At 37.9% G+C, this 19,688-nt stretch overlaps 2 protein-coding genes across 2 annotated transcripts; both read right to left on the minus strand.

The window, feature by feature from the left end:
- Positions 1 to 134: 134 nt before the first annotated feature.
- LOC108423995 (MAGUK p55 subfamily member 4) lies at positions 135 to 19,271 on the minus strand. The gene is given in 22 exon segments (XM_017691731.2): positions 135 to 1,341; positions 1,343 to 1,483; positions 1,594 to 1,728; positions 1,808 to 1,916; positions 2,176 to 2,269; positions 3,921 to 4,001; positions 5,044 to 5,217; positions 5,401 to 5,442; positions 7,327 to 7,347; positions 7,488 to 7,529; positions 7,735 to 7,752; positions 8,233 to 8,291; positions 8,465 to 8,661; positions 9,340 to 9,381; positions 9,497 to 9,582; positions 10,468 to 10,549; positions 14,392 to 14,523; positions 16,288 to 16,371; positions 16,463 to 16,540; positions 17,552 to 17,673; positions 18,162 to 18,250; positions 19,045 to 19,271. Coding segments are annotated over 21 exon segments (1,842 nt in total). The 5' UTR covers positions 18,217 to 18,250; positions 19,045 to 19,271; the 3' UTR covers positions 135 to 1,293.
- On the minus strand, positions 10,871 to 14,468 carry LOC119263574. Its single transcript, XM_037539077.1, has 2 exons — positions 13,580 to 14,468; positions 10,871 to 11,821 (listed from the first exon to the last, which is right to left on the minus strand). Exon 2 carries the CDS (start codon positions 11,730 to 11,732, stop codon positions 11,013 to 11,015), a length of 720 nt encoding a protein of 239 aa, XP_037394974.1. The 5' UTR covers positions 11,733 to 11,821; positions 13,580 to 14,468; the 3' UTR covers positions 10,871 to 11,012.
- Positions 19,272 to 19,688: the final 417 nt, after the last annotated feature.

Consider the following 19,688-nt stretch of genomic DNA (forward strand, 5'->3'; position numbering starts at 1 on the left):
GTGTGTGTTCTGAGGACATGCAGGAAGATATAAACACAGAAGCACAGCTCCTGTGCACTCACACACAGCAAGCAAGGCACAGACATGACCAGCACACCATTTGTGAGCTATAGTGAGGACAAAATGCACATATTCACTTTATTTTATCTTAAAAACAGTCATTTAAGACAGTAGCACAACAATAGTGCTTTCGCATACACCATTACAGCACAAAACCCTTCACACCTGTCTATACATAACAACGCAAAAGACAAGGGCATATAATGTTTTGCTTTTTCTCCCCAGTAAAATGGCATAAAACAGCAGCAAGGCTTCAGTAGTAAACAAGTCCCACAGTCACATGCACATAAACTGCAGTAATAATAATGATACTAAAGGTTATAATGCTTAAAAACATATATATTTCTTCTTTGTATAATCAGATTAGTTTATTTACTGAACAGTCATAAATGTATGTAAACCAGATTTGAAACAGCTTAGTTCCAGTTTTTGCTGCTTAAATCTTAATTAAAAGATCTGTACACAGAAACTTGTACGTGGAATACATGTGCTGCTTTTGAAACAAATATGCTATAAAGCAGGGCTGGGCAATATGGCAATATTTATACTTTTCACAATATAAACTGCATGTAATATTACAAAGACAGCATCATTTGTCCTGTTTAATTTAGTTCAGTACATCATGAGAAATGTTGAAAAAAAAAATCATTGTATGGTTTTGACAGTTTTTCTTTAAATGTGGCTCTGCTTGTTCTTTTTTGACTGTTTCAGCTCATCAGATGTCACAAAATATAAATATGGTTACATTGTGTATCATGCAACTTCCTTAAAGTTTTGCCATATCACCCACCCCTAAGTTAGACACACCTGAATGACATGCTTATGTAATCAGGACAATATCTTCAGGGCAGACATGGAAACCTGGCTCAGAGAACATGAACAGACCACTTGTAAACAAAATAAAAGGATGCAATAAAATCAGATGTGCAAATCATCTGCAGCAAACTGGCAAACAAATAAATAAATAACCAAACCAGTGTAAATTAGCGTTAAAAAGCTTCATACTGAACAATGTATTTGACACTGTGAACCCTCACCACTAATCATATGTGCTCTTGGGAGTTAATGATGATATCATTAACAAAACAAAGTTCTTTGTCAGACGTAAAGATAGCTTCCATTTTTTTGTGTAATTGAATACATTTAAGTGTTGATAAGTAACTAATCTTAATCTATCATCTTCAGTCTTAGTGGCAGGCTGTGTGTTTGTGTGCGAATGTGTTTGTATATGTATCAAGATTCATCGAAGCTGATCCAGTTGGCTGGTATCCACTGTGGCTCCTTCCTGAGCATGCTGGATAGCTGCAAAAAGATCCATGCATGTGTCCTGTAGTCGGTCATTTACAATCACACAGTCGAAAAACTGGCTGTACTGAGCCTCCATGATCCTGGCCGCCTCTTCAATCTTCTCAAAGTCCTCATCCTGCATCACACAGTAAGAAATTACAGAGGAAGGTTACAGTTTAAGAAGTCTATGTAAGTTACAAACAGGGTCTTTAAAATCACTGAACAAACTGTGGGATGGCTTCTTACTCTGAAACTTGTCTTGAAGTAGCTGTTAGCTATAAACTTGGCATCCGTCCTTGTTAACTTCATGTGTTCAAGAGATGGAGGCTTCACAAAAATGATGTACGGCTTCAGCTTCTTGGTTCTCACTGCATGGATGCACTAGAGTAAAGGAGATACACGGTCATTATGCACGTTCTTTATAATTGGCACTGACCGTCACACTAATCAACACACTAACGTGAGGTTCGATATCGATGATGCAGGTTTTGCCGCTGTCCAGCACATCTTTGATGGAATCAAAGCAGGTACCGTACAGATGTCTCTTATGCTCCCCATATTCAATAAATCTGCCAAAAAAAAAAACAAACACAATCAGCATAGTGTATATGTCGTCACTGTCCTTAGAAAAATATGTATCTCTGAAACAGTGATTTTACAGGAGAAGGCAAAGACATACTTAACCTTTAATGTAAGTTAAGGCAAAGAACTTTTATTCCAAGTGATTTTGTAGCATTTTTTATTGGTTCATTCATCATGAAATTGTCAAGGTTTTTTTTTGGACAGCGATGATATGCAATGTTAAAAAGTAAGAAACTGTACACTTACTTGTGATTAACCATCAAATATTCAAATAGCTCTTTGGTAATGAAGTGATATTCTCGTCCATTCACCTCTCCACTTCTAGGGAGCCGTGTGGTGTCTGAAGAGAAATGAACAAGACGCTATAATTACACTAGTCAGGACACATCACTATTTTCTGCTGCTGTTTAGTCAGCAATCCATGCCTAGTGCATTAAATCTACAGACCTCAAATTCAAAAAGCCTGGGACACTATGTGAAATGTGAAAAGCAGTACATTCTGTTTGACCTGTGTTAAATAAAAACAGTACGAAAATATGACAGTTGATATTTTATCTTTTAAATGAAATCTTTTTGTTGTTTTTGTGTAAATATAAACTCATTCCAAACTCAGTTTCAGCAACACAAACGTAAGGACATGTGCATGTTTACCACTGTGTTACATCACCTTTACTTTTAGCAACTGTTTAAATGATAATTAATGTTCCAGGACTAAAGACACTAATTAATCCTGTTTTGAAAGCACAATTTTTGGCCATTCTTCTTTTACACAAATCTCCAACTGGCCTTTATCCCTATATTTTGTGCTTCAATAATGAGCCACACTTTTCAAAGGGAGGTAAATCTAGACTGCAGGAATGCCAGTCTAGGACCTGCGCTCTCTGATCAGGCAGCCATGCTGAAACACTTGCAGAATGTGGCATGATCTGTCACACTGAAATGAAAAAGGACTTCCCTCAAAAAGACATTGCCTAAAAAGTAGCATATCGCTGTTGTCGGAACAAAACCTTGTATCTCCAAAATAAGAACTTTATAGGTGAAGAAATAATATACTCTACTTTCAATGTAAGTTAAAGGAACCATGCATAGTCATGGGCACAAATATACCTCCATATCATAACAGACATTTTCGAACTTTACACTGGTAGCAATCTGGATGTTTATTTTCTATTTTGGTCTGAAAAACAAAATGTCTATTATTTCTGTAAATGATCTGAAAGGCTGACTTGTCAGACCACAATACATGTTTCCACTGTGCATCAATCTAATTAAGATGAGCCCAGAGACGTCAGCAGTGTTTCTGTTGTTGACATATGACTTCCACAGCCTTAACCTGCCTTTGTAGAAGTGGCAACATTTGCTGGTTATTGACAATGGTTTGTAAAAGCTCATGTGGTGATCTCCATCACAAAAGCATGCTAGAATAATAATGCAGTGCCATCTGAGGGGTTAAAGGTCATTTCTGAAGGACATGTTTAGCCTTTCCCTTTACACACATAGATCTTTTCATGATATAATGCATTGTAGAGAGTGAAATACCCAAAATCCTTAGTGCTCTTACACTGTTGGATTACCCATTAACACATTTTTTGGCATGTGTTAATTGGCAAATTGGCAAGTGGTCAGCCATTTACGAAAGCAATGATGTTGATGTGGTTAAACTTTAAATATCTTTCTTGTCTTTGTACTGATTTGGGGCAATACAGGTCAAAGTGTATTTACAAAATGCTGCTTGTGGTTTTTAATTGCATTTTAATTTCTGGAATTCAGGTTTGTATTATAGAAAATGGCATTCAGCATGAGAAAAACAATATTTTTCTGTGGTTAAGATGCACTGTAAAAAGTAATGCTCGAAATGGTGGTATTATGCTGAATGTAATATAATTCATCCTTGTGAAAATGTACACATTTGAATAATTTACTATTACGATAATTTATGATTCATTTATTCCACACAAATTCAAATAAATCAAGTAAATAAATGCACTCACAGGGTATTGGTCCCTGAAAGGTGTTGGGATTGATTTTTATCAGCCTCCTGCGTAATTCATTTACTCCTACTCCTGATGGACCTGAGAAAAACAAGCAACACAAAACTACACTTTGAAATTGATTTGTACAGTACTGTGCAAAAGTCACAGACCACCCTTTCAAAATAAGTGATAAGTGATACTTTTTTGATCCCACAACCGGGGAAATTCCATCTCTGCATTTAACCCATCTGTGAAGTGAAACACCACATACACACTAGTGAACACACACACTAGGGGGCAGTGAGCACACACTTGCCCAGAGAGGTGGGCAGCCCTATCCACGGCGCCCGGGGAGCAGTTGGGGGTTAGGTGTCTTGCTCAAGGACACCTCAGTCATGGACTGTCGGCCCTGGGGATCGAACCGGCAACCTTCAGGTCACAGGGCCAGATCCCTAACCTCCAGCCCACGATTGCCCCAATTTATAAGCAAATTATAAGCAAATACTTATATTTAAAGGAAAATTACATTGTATACCCAAAAACTGAAGATGTTTTCAATTGTCAAAGAAAGCTGCGATATTTAAACATTTTCAAAGTTCGGTCCTTGAGGTTGGTTGCATTTTCTGCTTCTCTCAATCCAAATAACCACAAATTTATACTTAGACCATAAAACCATACTCTACATATGTCCCGTTTCTTAGTGAAAATTGTCTTCTTTTTTATTTTCTTTTTCATCAACTTCTTCTCACAGCAAAAGATTGGGGGGAAAAAAAAAAACACTTGTGGATTTTTTCAGACGTGAAGCAAAAAAGAAAGAAGATTTGTTTTCCTCTCTTTCAAAAGCTTTAGGTACTGTTTATCTGATGGCGGTCTAGCAGGCCCTCTATATTAAATATATCTTTTATTATTATAGCTTTTTTGATGTCAACTTCGTCAAATTCTACACTAATTCGTACAGGTCACGCATGATGCAATCCCTCACACAACCTCTTTAAATACAAAATCTTGACAAACCCGTTACTTTGTTGTTCTGAAATCTAATTTCCTTGTAGCTGAGATTTTACTTGTATATCTATATGAAAACTCAGAAAATAAATGATCTGAACATCTGAATTAACACTACATGAATGTTAATTCTTACCCAGGAGTACAATGAGGCGTGGAGGCTCGCTCCTGTTGCGCTGGTAGTTGAGCACCTCCTCGTATGGACTGGTTGAAGCACTGTGGCAGCTGTTAGGGTTGCAGGACTGACAGGACTGCCTCCTCTTCCTGGGAGCCCTCCTCCTCCACAAGCGCAGACTGTATCTGAACCCAGCTACACACACAGCAATCAGTCCATCAAATACTCAAGTACCGTAATTACACTATCAGAGATTACAAGACCTGTAATGATGATGATGATGATGATGGTGCTACTGTAATAATAAATAGCCTTTTGGTGTAATCCTACCTCACTGGATCAGATCAATGAACAACAATGCAAATGCAAAGTGCATACCAATATAAAAGCCCTCCATGTGTCCACTGTGTTCACCTTCCTCTAGAACAGAACAGTCAAAGGTAACATTACAAAACAAGAGCAAAAGACACTCATCATACACTGCTGTTCAAACGTCTGGAGACCATATTTTGAAAAATATGAAATCGACTCTACTGCAGATAAATAAATACAATGATTCTAATATGTTAATCTTGTCATCACAGGTTTTAAACAGTGGTAGATGAAGTACACATATCATGTACTTGAGTTAAAGTAGAGATACCCAAGGTAAACTATTATTCCAGTAAAAGTAGAAGTTCCTCCCTTCAGACTTCCACTTTAGTGAAAAAAAAAGGTATTTGGCTTCAAATGTACTTAAGTATCCAAAGTACTAAAAGATTAATCATGGCTCTAATGTTCTACTATTGTTTTTGCAACAAGAATCTTGCTTTATAAACTAATTTTAGGTGAAAATACTCTAGTGTCACTCTTAGTAAACCAATCTCTTAATAGGATGTCATTAATTAGCCTGACACTGATATCTATTAAAATGATCAAAAGCATTGATGATTGGTGCTCTTTTTTTGCGCTTCTTTCATTTTGACATGTTACGTTTTTATACAAACATAAGCCAAAAGGAACGAGAGATTTAACAGAATTAACCATCAAGTATTCAAATAGCTCTTCAAATAGCTCGTCCGTTCACCTCTCCACTTCTAAGCAGCCGTGTCTGAAAAGAAATTAACAAGATGCTATAATTACACTAGTCAGGACACATCACTATTTTCTGCCGCTGTTTAGTCAGCAATCCATGCCTAGTGCATTAAATCTACAGACCTCAATTTCAAAAAGCCTGGGACAGTATGTGAAATGTGAAAAGCAGGACGTTCTGTTTGACCTGTGTTAAACAAAAACAGTACGAAAACATGACAATTGATATTTTATCTTTTAAACTTTTGTTTTTTGTTGTTTTGTGTAAATATAAACTCATTCCAAACTCAGTTTCAGCAACACATTCCAAAAAAGTTAGGACACATGCAACGACAGATTTCTCATAATGTAGTGGAGTAAAAAAGTAAGATATTTGCCTTGGAAATATGGTGGAGTGAAAATAAAAAAACAAATTACATTTACTTCGTTACTGTCCACCACTGGTTTCAAATAAACAGCGGTTAACTTGTAAATGGGCCACTTGTAAATAAATGATTACAGTATATTAATTCTGAACATTTTATAGTTCCCAAAATATTTGAAATATGGAACAAATCATCTGACAATACCTTATCTAATGTCCAGTTTATAACATTTCACTCTACATTGCATACATTATTACTGTTTACAACATAAATTACTAAAATTTGACCTATGCCTAACAAATATGTCTGGTTAAAACAAAATCAAAATTGCCATTAAATGGGCCCAGACCAAGAAAAAAACAAGTTTCCTGGCTTTTTTTTTTTTGAATAAACGAGTAATTACATAGAAACTTCCAGTACAGTCCATTTTAAAGCTATTTTTTTGCATGATGTCATTAAAAACCAAATCAGTTACATATATCTGCCTCTTAGCCGACATCAGCTTAGCCCCACCTATTCATGACAAAGCTATAAGGAGTGTTTCAGCGCAGATTGTTTTTAGAATGAGGCACAATACAGGGCAAAAAAGGAACAGAACAAAGGTCATTTACATACATCAGTCATAAAGGCACAATACTACACATAGCCTGATTAAGGATAAAAGATGAAGAGAGATTGGAAACAGAATATGTGAACAGTAATCAGTACTATGTTTGGTAAACCTAACTACACAAATGGCATGAATGGACCTCAAGGAAAAGAAAGTGAAAATAAAAAGGTAGGATATGGGCCAGATATCAAGTATGCTCATTTCTAAAGATTTCTCAAATTAAACAAACAAACTTTCCATTAAAAAAGACTTACCTACCAGTTTCAAAAGCTTCATCATCTGCAAACAAATAAAAATTCAGATACAGATTAAAATACTCTATTAAACATCCAGTCTAATTACTCTATTATGCATCTAGTCTATATTGGACTCCTATATTGAGGATTATTTAGTGATGAAATGTAGCATGATGTCATCACCTGCATCTGCAGACTTCTCTTCAAAGGCTCCTTCTTCCTCTCCTTTAAATATAAAAAGAGCAGCTATGTTCTTCAGTAATGATCATGATTCAGTGGAAAAAACATGTTTGTTTGTTTTTTTTTTTTCATTTGATACCACAGTGTCACAGAACCTCAACACTACAGCACATTAACAATAAGTGATACAGCTATGAAATTCACAAATAACAACACAAATGTTTCACAAGCTAAACTAACTGGTACATACCAACATCAGCTGCACTCACTGCATATAGGCAAGATAAGGGGATGCAGTAAAAACCAATACAAAAATGACTGAACACTGTCAACATATCAATATGTAAAGCACATTTACATTCTATCACTGAGTTCAGACTGTCTCACTAAGGTTCCTTAACCAATCACAGACTTATAATCACAGACCTATTAAATATAAGGCTTATTATTCAGTAACTACAGGGACTTCAATGCAAACTGGTTGAGCTATTCTTAGATTAGAAGTTAGAAGTGTGTAATAAAACATTTGGCCTGCTGGTTGCCCTGACCATTTAAAGGGTAAATATGTGATTAGATTAGCACTGTAAAGGGCAGTAGATCAAGGTCCTGGAGTTAACCTCCTCTGGAGGGCAGGGAGCACAGTCAAACACCTGATTATGTGAAACATCATACAATATACTGCAAAAACGTATGTATGTTTAAACATTACTGCGGTATGTTTTTATGTGTGTGTTATAGATCTGCTTACAGGATTTTATGCATGTGTGGGCCTGGTAAGACTGAGACCACCAGAACTCCCTCTTCTTGCTACAAAGAAAAAACAGTAGGAGGCAAAAAGAGACATGAACCTTGCAGCAATTCATTATACTGAATCTCACAGGAGACTTGCTATGAGGTAGATATCATTGGCTTTCCTACTCTGAGAAGACACGAGGAAAGAAATTAAATGTTTCTTTTTATTTTTTGGGTCTGTGTCTTACCTTTTGAAATGGCTGGGGGATGGAACGAGGCCTGCACAGTCTGTAGTATTGGGCAGGAGCCTGGCCTGCCACCACTGGACGTCCCTTTGGTCCACAATCTGCAGCAGGTCCCCTTTGCTAAAGGCCATGCCTGCATCTGGGCATGGAATGGAAGGGTCCTGCAGTGGATTGTAGTCTACCATGGCTCTCATATACAGCTAGGCAGAGCAGAGATGGGATGAGAAAATAGGAAATGATGGGTATAAAACATACAGTATACAGTGTGCACAAACCAGAGATTTATTTGATTTAAATGATTGATTCCAGTCAAAAACGGCCATTCAGGATAAGGTATTTATTTTTCAGGAGATATTTCTGAGGAACTTAGACAAAAGACAATCCATTGGAAGAGCAAAGTCAAATGTAAAAGGGTAAAAAATTGAACCTGAATAAGATTGTATGTAACTTTAAGAAAGTAGAACTTGTTACTGATATTACCATATTATTATCTACTTATCACTGATAAACAATCACTGTAAAACTTTATATATGCTTTCTGCTTTTTTTACAACATTTGCAAATGAATAACTTGCTCCTAATACCCATTTTCACTGGAAATTAAATAAATGATGGGTGGTCTCTGACTTGATAAACAAAGTAATGTCAATCAATACTGTTAATCAGAACATTCACAGACTTTGATACTGTAATTCTTGCAAATGCTGAAATGTACTACAGCACCTTACTTGTTTATGAAAACCATCTCAGATAAATTTTCCACTGCTGTCATTGTTCCCTTCTAATATCTGGGGTGCTTGTAAACCTTTAAGTGGTAAGATCTGTGTAAGTAAGAATGCTTTAGGAGTAAAGTTAAATTAACCTACGGTAGTACTTACAGTTGCTTGGCTGGTGGGAGGCTGTGGTGAGTTGGGGATTACCTTGAACAAGATAGTTCCTTGAGAATGTATCTACAAATAGCATAGGACAGAACAGTAGCTGTGTAATTACCGATAGATTATAATACAATCTTTCCCTAAAGAAAATCATTCTTACCAGAATCTGAATGACTTGCACAGGTTCCAGACCCTCCACTGGTTCCCCATTCACCTCCACCAGTTTATCGCCAGGATAGAGGAGACCTTAAACACCAATGCACATGCGTGCACACACACACACATGCACATACACGCACGCACGCACACACACACGCACGCACGCACGCACATACACACACACGCACTGATTGTTACAGCATACCAACAAATTTGCTACCCTAAACATGCATTACACTCAAAAATGGTGCCACAACATGTTTCTTTGAACACCATCATAGAAAAACTACTTTTGGTTTCCTAAAGAGCCACATTTGAAAAAAGAAATTAAGGGAGTTTGTGTGAAGAACCTATTAAAGTTTTTAAAAAGCTCAACATAATTAAAAGTTCTACACCAATATGAAGATTCTTCCTCAAATATTTACATTATATGGAGGTTCTTCAAACTTACACATTTCTGGTTCTCTAATCAACCATCAATTGAAAGTTTTTTTTAAAGCAACCAAAAGTGGCACATTTATTTTTAAGAGTATTCATGTAATTTTATTCAACAATAACTTACACAGTGTAGACAGTAATAATATAAGCTAGAGACTAGTAGGTATATTATGATGTTTTATTACATTTCTTCATTCTTATTAAATGATAATATACTGCAATTATTCATTTATAATAATTTCCAATACATGACCACTTTTCAAATACAAGGCATTCTGAACATTCATTTGATTATAATGCCATTCTTGGTGTTCAAACATTTTCAATCATTATGGAATCACCTACAACTTTGTTAATCATTCTGAACACATCTAAAACGTCTAAACTGTTTTAAGCTCCTAGTTGAAATCTACTGTACCTACTGTAGTATGAATCAGAGAACTTGTATTAGCCACACGAGGCCAGGATTCTTGAATAGGGAATCAGCTTTTAGCCATAGTACAACAATATACCCATAATGGTTTGCATACTCACCACTGCGATCTGCTAGTCCTCCATGTATCACCCTCGCAATAAAAATCTCCCCTGTTTTCTCATCCTTTTTAATAGTTGCTCCCTATCAAATGTGGGTAAAAATGAAATAGAGAATGAATGATTACTGAGGTGTTATAGGAACCTCATATTAATAACTCACTGACAAAGAAACAGGAAAGACATCATGGAAAAGGTCCTTTTGCCACATACATAGAAGCATCTGTAGTATGGAAGGTATGCAATGATTATGTCAAAGATGAACAAACAAATCAGTAAGAAACATCAAGAATGAAATAGTATGAGATGAAATATAAAGAATTAAATCACAGAACACAAAAACTGGATGACATTTCAGGTACGTCACTCACTAGTAAAACAAGAAAAAATGACTCATGGAATAAAATAATGTTGGAAAGCAGTAATAAAAAGTCAGTGCCTGTTAAACCTTAAGCCCAAGCTGCATTGGTGAGTAATGTCAGGAGAGCTTTTAGAGTCAGTCGACCTCATGAAAGAGAAAGCCAGAAGAGACATAAAACTAGCCTCAATTATTTCTTCATCTTTGACTTTCTCTTCCCGCTGGAGAGGCAGCCTATTGTTCCATAGCCATCATTTAGCCTTGACAATGCTGAACCATTAAAGTGGAAAGACTGTCCTTTATCACTTCTGAAGGGTATTGCATTTATGCTGTTTCCTCTCTGGGTGCAGGTAGGCTCCTGTGATGTCAGGAACTCCTCCATGTAGGAGCTTACAGAGCTGGAGCAGGTGGAGGAGGATGACGATGAAGAAGCAAAAGAAAGCACAGCATGGCTTTCAAAAACACTGCAAGGAACACTGGGTTCTTTAGCCTCATTTCGTGGTCTCGATAACACAGCACGTGTTTTGGTTGCAGTGGATGGTTCCGGAACATCTGGAGGCCTAGAAACACAAGATAGTTCAGGTGACTTGTTGGCTATGATCAGGCCCTGCAGCTTGTCCACCACCTCCACCAGCAGGCTCAGGGCCTGAGCGTTCTCCTCCACACTGTCTTTCATCTTCTCCGTCACAGCCACCATCCTGTGGCTCAGGTGGTGCACATCACCACTGCTGCACTCCATGCTGCTGGCCATGCTGTGCATAGCAGACTTGAGCTCGTCCAGGCTGCACTGTTTGGTCAGTTCCAGGGTGTGGCGGGAGGAACAGGGGGTCTGCGAGGTCCTGTGGGTCCGGAGTAGAGGACTGGAAGGAGCAGTGTGGGGATAGGAGCAGATCCCAGAAGAGAAGCCCATACAAGGGGACTGAGAAGAGTGGGTAGAGGTGCTGTGCAGTCTTTGAGTGCATGTCCACTTTGGCAAGTGATTTTCATTGATGCCTTTCTCTGTGTGATCATACAGGTGAAACAGAGGTTAATGGTAGAGTGAACAAGAGAACAGGGGTTAATGAGAGGTTAAAAGCTGAAAAATATCATATATTAAGACTGAATTCAGGGGCAAATTCAACAATATGGGAAAATGGAAAAAAAATTATACAATACTGGGTAAAAGTCAGTGAGCACCCATTGTTCATTTAATTGTGAGCCAAAAACAACTATTAATCACAAGTTATTAATTTTCAGGATATATTTCTGAGAAAATTATATATAAGGTAATCCACTTATAGATTTCCATCCATCCATCCATCCATCCATCCATCCATCCATCCATTTTCTAAACCGCTTCTCCCTCAGGGTCGCGGGGTCTGCTGGAGCCTATCCCAGCAGTCTTCGGGCGGAAGGCAGGATACACCCTGGACAGGTCGCCAGTCCATCGCAGTGCAGACAGACAGACACAGACAGTCACTCACACCTAGGGGCAGTTTAGCATGTCCAATTGGCCTGACTGCATGTCTTTGGACTGTGGGAGGAAAACGGAGAACCCAGAGGAAACCCACGCAGACACGGGGAGAACATGCAAACTCCTTATAAATCCACTTATAGATTACCTTACATATAGTGACGAGGAAAGTAAAATAAAAATAAGCATAAAAACAGGAGTTTCTGGATCTGGAGTTCAAAAATGTCAAAGGATTTGGAGAAAATAGATTTCCTAACAACTGTGCAAGCCTGCAAGACAATCCAAACTGTTAGCATTAAGTAAACATGTCTAAAAGCTATTATCTCTGAGAGAAAATTAAGCTCCACACTTGCTTCAGATACTAAAAAAATCCACAGGTGTTCCTGTCCTCCTTTTATTAAAGTCAACTACGCAGGTCTGAAAGTATGTGCGCTGGTTTTCTCAGAACAACAGACTGGCCACCCCAGAGTCCAGATCTGAATATTATAGAAGGATTATAGAAGATCATAAGAAGCAGAAATCACAACCATCTACTAAAACTTTGGAGATGTAAAAAAAATGCAGATTTCTTTGAAGAACTGAAAGTCTTCTAGAAACAATGGAAGCTATCATAAAGGCAAAGACTGGACAGAATAAATACTGAAATTTCTGATGTTATATTTGGCTATTGGTGTAAATGTTCTGCTCTTTGTTTCTGGACACTGAAAACCGAATAACTTTTTCTTTAATGGTTCCTTTGGCTATAAAACATAGAAATGAATGGTCATCTCTGATCTTTGCACAGTACTGTGCAGTATCATAAAATATGTTATAAATTGCATCATGTCTATTGACAAAGATTATCTGTCCTGTTGTCCATAGGCATGATATATACGCCGTACTGTTCAGTGTCCTTGGATGTAAAAAAAAAAAAATGTAAATTTTACAAAGGTGCTTTACACTATGACACAATATTGTTTACAAAAATGGTTTCAGGGGGCCAATGGTGGTTCGTCTATGGCATCACCCTAAAAACCCTTTTTGTCACTTCTATTTTTGGCAGTGTGGACTTTGACAAGCTTTAAAAGGGGTTTCACCCTTTTGTCCATATCCATGAAAAAAAAAGGCTTTTTTAATTCATAGCAGAGAGCCAAGAAAATTCAGAAATAATACAGAAATATCCTTCAGATGGATTCAATGGACTGGAAAAAAGCATTTCATTGAATGCCATGTATTCTGTCAAAAAGACATCAAGGCCACACAGATGAAAGAACCCATATGCATGTCAAAGTCTCCATGCTGCCCCAACACTCCTGCTCTCTTACCCACAAGCACTGAGCTGCAGATGGCTGGGGCAGACTGGTTTGGCCCTCCTCCTGGCACCTGGCTGTTAAGGAGACATGGGCTGCAGTTGCTAGTAGACTGGTAGCTGAGAAGCGAGTGGGGCTGGACTGTATGTGGGGTGTGCAGCAGGCCAGAGGAAGCTGACAGACCCCCTGTGGCCTGCAGGGAGAGATCCTAACCTGGGTTTATAAGGCTCACCAAGGCAAGCCGCCTCAGGCATTCTGAGTGAGTGCACATCCTGCCTCCAACACTCTTATCAGTGAAAGACCAGCACATCAAATACTAAATAAAAGTATATTATGTTGTACTTTATGTAGTTTTTTTTATATATATACACAATACAATCTTGCTGGCCTGAGTTGTCAGATCAGGATCAAATTACTGTAAAAATCTGAAAAGTGAGAATGATGAATTGCAAAAAGAAACATAATACTAACAAAAGAGGCTCTGTTTATATACTTCATTATGTATCAGCAAGTCCTACAAATCAAGAATTAATAACCATCATGTTGGAATCCTGACATTTCATCAATGTTGAAGCACTGATAAGATTGAAGAAAAAAAATGCACATCCTTGACAGCAGCTTTAAAGAATCCTCAAATCTAACAAAACATAGCATCACTGCGAAACAGTCCAAAACTTACCACTCACGACAGACAGCACAAAAAACACACCAATATCAAAGATTACACAATATAAATAAACAGGTAGTAAAGTGTTATTAAAGTAAGACTGTTATATAATCACAAAACATATGTCATGCTTATGAAGCATGTAAAAGATTTTCCTCACCAGAGGTTGCTTGTTCTTTACAAGGCAGACAATCCTCATAGCTTCCTCATCCTCAGGAAGATCATCAGGCAGAGGTGGCAGAACTGGACTGTAGTCCTTCTGAGCCACAGAGTCATGCGCTGACAGCAGAGCCTGTGGAGTGAATGAACTCCATAAATATTCATTGGCCATTATGTTCAACATTAGAGCTCTTATAAAATGACAATCAATAGGAGTAGCATTCAGTGCAAAGCAGCAGAAATGTAATATGCTATGTATGACTGTAGAACATTACCTAGCCCTGCTATAACTCTTAGAGGGGAATTCCAACACATTTTTCTAATTTTTTTCTGTATTTTGTAATATTGTACACTACTATAAAGAATGCACATCTTAAGAGTCAGGGTTCTCTTTAAGATGGAAACAGCCACTCAGTGTGGGTTGATGTGCAGTGGTCCATTCTAGAGAAACTTACAGATTAAGTATTGCTCAAGGTGGTGATGATAGGAACCACACTTCCAATGTGTTTAATGCCTCTGAAGGCAACCTCACAGAAAGCCATTGCATGAAATGGCTATAAAAACATCCTGATGCCTGAGAAATTCTTCTACAATAGTTTTAGGTTAGCTTTTTAAAAATATGTTCTGTAGAAAGAACATTTATTCAAATTTACCACTATTATACCACTATCACCACTACACAGAAAAAGTCAGAAGACTGAGTGCAGATTCACTGGTCATTTCGATAATAAATAAAATGTTAGTTAGTAGGTTTCTCTACAATGCATTGTCTCAAACCAAACCACTCTGAGTGACTTTGCTTGTCTCATTGAATTAAATATACAGACATTTTGAAAAGTGGAATTCCTTTTTAAGGACTAGTTTATACACAGTGATTAAGGACAGTCCTGTTTAAAAATCCTTTATAGTTTAAGACAAGGTATATTCTTTTTTCTGTCTGTGAAAAATATCAGCCGATGGGCTCGAGAACACTTTTGACAAACTGTTGTCGATAAACGTCTGCTGTTGCACAAATGCAAGTTAACTATGCACAAAGGAAGCCATATTTCCACAAAATCCAGCAATGCTTCAAACTTTTCTGGACTCCAGCTCATCTGAAATGGACTGATGCACAGTGGTGTGTCCTGTGGTCTGATTAGTCGATCTTTCAGATTATTTGTGTAAATAATTGATGTTGTGTTTTCTGAACCAAAGTGGACCATCCGGATTATACCAATGTAACCTTCAAAAGCCAGGGTCTGTCATCATACAGGGGGTTGATTTAGTGAGTAAATGGAACATCTATGAAAGAAACATTAACATTGAACACATTTTGGACCAATATGTGCTTTTTCAAGGACATCTGTGCTTATTTCAACATGACAAAGCCAACATTCAAAGCAACATTCTGCACCTGTTACAAACAGCATGGCAGTGTATTTAAAGAGTACAGACACTAGGCTGGCTTTTTTGCAGTCCAGAACTCTATCCCATTGAGAAGATGTGTCTTATTAAGCTTATACAGTACAATAATAAATGCCCTGTACAGCTGCAAAGTTGAGGAACTGTATAACAGAAGAATGCCAAAAAATGATCTTTTCAAAACCAGATCCATTTGTTTTCAGTCCCCAAACATTTATTAATGTCGTTAAAAACAAAGGTGATGTGCTAACATGCTTCTGTACAGAATTTACTGATCACTGCCTTCCATTTATATTAGCATTTAACACACTGTTCCAGCTGTTTGGAACTGGGGTTGTGTATTGCATGTCTCAGTCGCAATATCTAGCAGTATAACAGCAGTATGCTATTGTGTTCATATTGTGAAGCTCTATGTTATAAGCAACAGCATCCACAAACCAGCAACATCTGACAACTCAGTCAAAGCCACCTGAGACCACTTTTTCATTTTGCATACCTGGAAATGTCGTGCTCTCAGCAGCATGTAGAGCTCCTGGGCTTCAGGGGAGGGGGCAGTCAGTGACCTCATATCTCTCATAATCTGCGGACAGGTCAGAGAGGACAGTGCAGAGGTCAGTGGCAGTAAGTGGATATGAAGAGCAGCTGCTGAGGGGTTGATAGAGGTTTCTAACCTCCTGAGAGAGTGTTGAAGCATACAGGAGACATGGCCTGGGGGATGTTCTTGTGTACTCAAGTAGACACTCATACACCTGCAAGAGAGAAACCAAGAACATGCAGAGAGCATATTTTTATGAAAAAAGCCATGTATAAACTGTTCAGACAATAAGTAAGTCTAAACTTGAACTATAATGGATTTTCTAGAAACATCAGCCAGAAATAGGCCTAATATGTGTATATGTGTAATATTGGTCCAGATTATTTGTGTATCAAAACCAACTTAGCTATTAAAGTACAACCATCAAAGTGTATCCCTGTTCTTTAAAGCAGTCTTTCTCAGCTCTGTCCTTGGGCCCACCAGACAGTTCATGTTTTTTCTCTATCCTAGCAGAGCACACCAAAACCAAGCCATTAAGAACAGTAAACACCTTTACAGGAGTGCAGGGAGTTAGTTACTCTAATAGCACCAAAATGATTATTTGCAGCAATTCCATAAAATAACTAACTTTGTTTCCCTAAAAACCTCAAGGATGGTTCTTTAAAGAATTATTCCAGCATCACTGTAGTCTGTAGTTGTAGGCCACCTATTGAATTTTGTAAGTCAATTATTTTTCTGTTCTTTATGGAGCATAGAAAAGCATCTAAATTACTGTCTTTGTTAATTACACACAGCATATAGATATTACCTTGAAAGGTGCTGTAGAAGATTTAAAGCAGTATACAAAGCCAACTGACTTATGTAACACTGCTCATATTTCAGTGGTATACATGGATATGAATCAGCATGGCTTCTGCAACAGTGCTGTGTTACTGTTCATCCATTCACAAGCATTTATGCAAATGACTCACCTGAGTTAGCCCATCAGAACAGAGACAGCATGGCTAGATGCTCAAAGCATTTGGTTTATCTAGAAACAAGACATTTGATGTAACTGGACCTTTGCAAGTTTTAATTGACTACCCCTGTGTGACATCACTCCAAAAACTATTTTTTAAGAACGTGTAAAACAACGTATAGAGCAAAAACGTGAAAATCTTCAGTGAGGAGGTGCCGTTATTGACAGTGAATGAAACGGTAATGAACAGGATGGTGTGTGACTGACCCTGAGCAGAGAGTTGAGCCAGGGTGCACTGAGCAGACTGTGGAGAAGATCCGCTCCGTTTATGTCTTTATCTATAGACAACCTCACCTCCTCCACCACATCCTCTAGGATCTTAGTCAGACCTGTACAGAGGCAACGACAGACAGACAGACAGACAGACCCACAGAGAGAGAGAGAGAGAGAGAGAGAGAGAGAGAGAGAGAGAGAGAGAGAGAGAGAGAGAGAGAGAGAGAGAGAGAGAGAGAGAGAGAGAGAGAGAGAGAGAGAGAGAGAGAGAGAGAGAGAGAGAGAGAGAGGAGAAAGAGCGCTGAGCATTATGTTTATTAGGCCATTGTTTATAGTTCATTGCTCTTGAGACATATTTGTGCTCTTCATACGATGCTGTTGGCACGTTTGAATGTATTTTGGTATATTTGACTGTGATAATTTAGCTCTATACCATAAACCCAATCAACTGTAAAACCAAAGCAACTGTAAAAACATCATTTGCAGTTACATCATTTGATTCTATTCAAACAACAAATACCAAGAACGTCTGATCAACATTCAGACAATGATCACTCAGCTTAATCCCTCTTCATTTCAACAAAGATTGTGTTTTCGTTCTTACTGTTTTCATGAAGGCCTGGGTGAGTCATCAGCTCTGTTTCCACATGCTGCCTCATGGCAGATGCTTCTATTCTTTAGATCACTGAGGTCCTATGAAATAAAAACCACAGTTTTACCACATAACAAAAGGAACAGGTGATATATAAGTCTGGCTAGTGCACAGCATACTGGACGAGCTACACTTTCAGCATGCTGCCCAGATCTTAGGCGACCTGGGCCTCTAACAAAGAAGCACTAAATTCACCCAGCAGAAGGTTTCTTCATGTTCTTATTGATCCATCATCCTGCTTGGCTCCAAAACACTGATACAGAAATAGTTCTCCAATGTTTTTTATTCAGCAGGAATTTCTCTCAATGAGACTTCTGCAAGATGGCATGTTTAAGCAGACCATGCTAGTGATCCTCACCAGATCTAGCCTATTCAGTACACATGTTGCATCAGAGCTACGAGGACCAGTGTGGTTTCTCCTTGCTTCAAAAATAAGTAGGGCAGACATGTCAAAAAGGTTCATCACCAAGTAACAGCATGAAATGACAGTGCACATAAAACATTGTATAAAATCAATTAAGTCTTCATAACTAAGGAATCCAGTGATTTAAAACATGATAGACAGTTCACACTCTCTCACTCACTCATCAAGGCTTTTAATATTCCTCTAAAGAACTTTGTAAATAGACATTGTGCATTACTAATGCATTTCATCATCAATCCAGTGATGAACTTGACAACTACTATTATGAAGAGTTAAATCTGTTTCAGGAAATCTTCCTCTCCAAGTCTTCAACTGCTTTTTTTTATTTAACCAGCCCTTTCTGTTTAATGTAATTCAACAATGTCAAAACATAGCATTAAACAATGATCCCACAGCATCAGATACACTTACCTCACTTTCTCTCTCCCTCCTAGGCTGGTTTCCACAATCAGCGGAGCAGGAGGGAGTGCACCATTCTATGATTTTTTTTTGATGTTTTTTCTTCTTCTTCTTTTGTTTTGGGTGATGTTTAGCTTCTGCCCTGGTTACCAACATATATGTGATTTTACTCTAAAGAGTGGCCAGAAAAGCAGCCAGTAATCCTCTCTATCCTGCTTAATCCTGGGAGGGAGAGGCCGTTCCCCTGCGAGTTCTTCCACCACACCGCCTGCCACTCAAAGCTTCTTAACTCTTTCTGCTTGCAGGGCTCACATACACATACAAAGGCTAAAGACATCAAGAACAGGTCTGGTCCTGGTATGTCAAGAGTTAAGAAGGAAAATGGATGCATGCAGTCCAATAAATCCACCTTCACTGAAGGACCAACATCTGGGAGCCAAGACTTAACTTGGCCTAGCCTCTGACATTAACATTACAGAAAGATGACAAATACAAGCAGTGATTGGATGTTGGTGTGGGCTTATAGCTAATCACTTATCTAAGAACTGCACAACTGAACTAAATTAGTTTTATATATATATATATATATATATATATATATATATATATATATATATATATATATATATATATATATATCATTAAAACATTAAAAA

The sequence above is a fragment of the Pygocentrus nattereri genome, chromosome 6 (assembly GCF_015220715.1).
Source record: "Pygocentrus nattereri isolate fPygNat1 chromosome 6, fPygNat1.pri, whole genome shotgun sequence".
Classification (NCBI taxonomy): domain Eukaryota; kingdom Metazoa; phylum Chordata; class Actinopteri; order Characiformes; family Serrasalmidae; genus Pygocentrus; species Pygocentrus nattereri.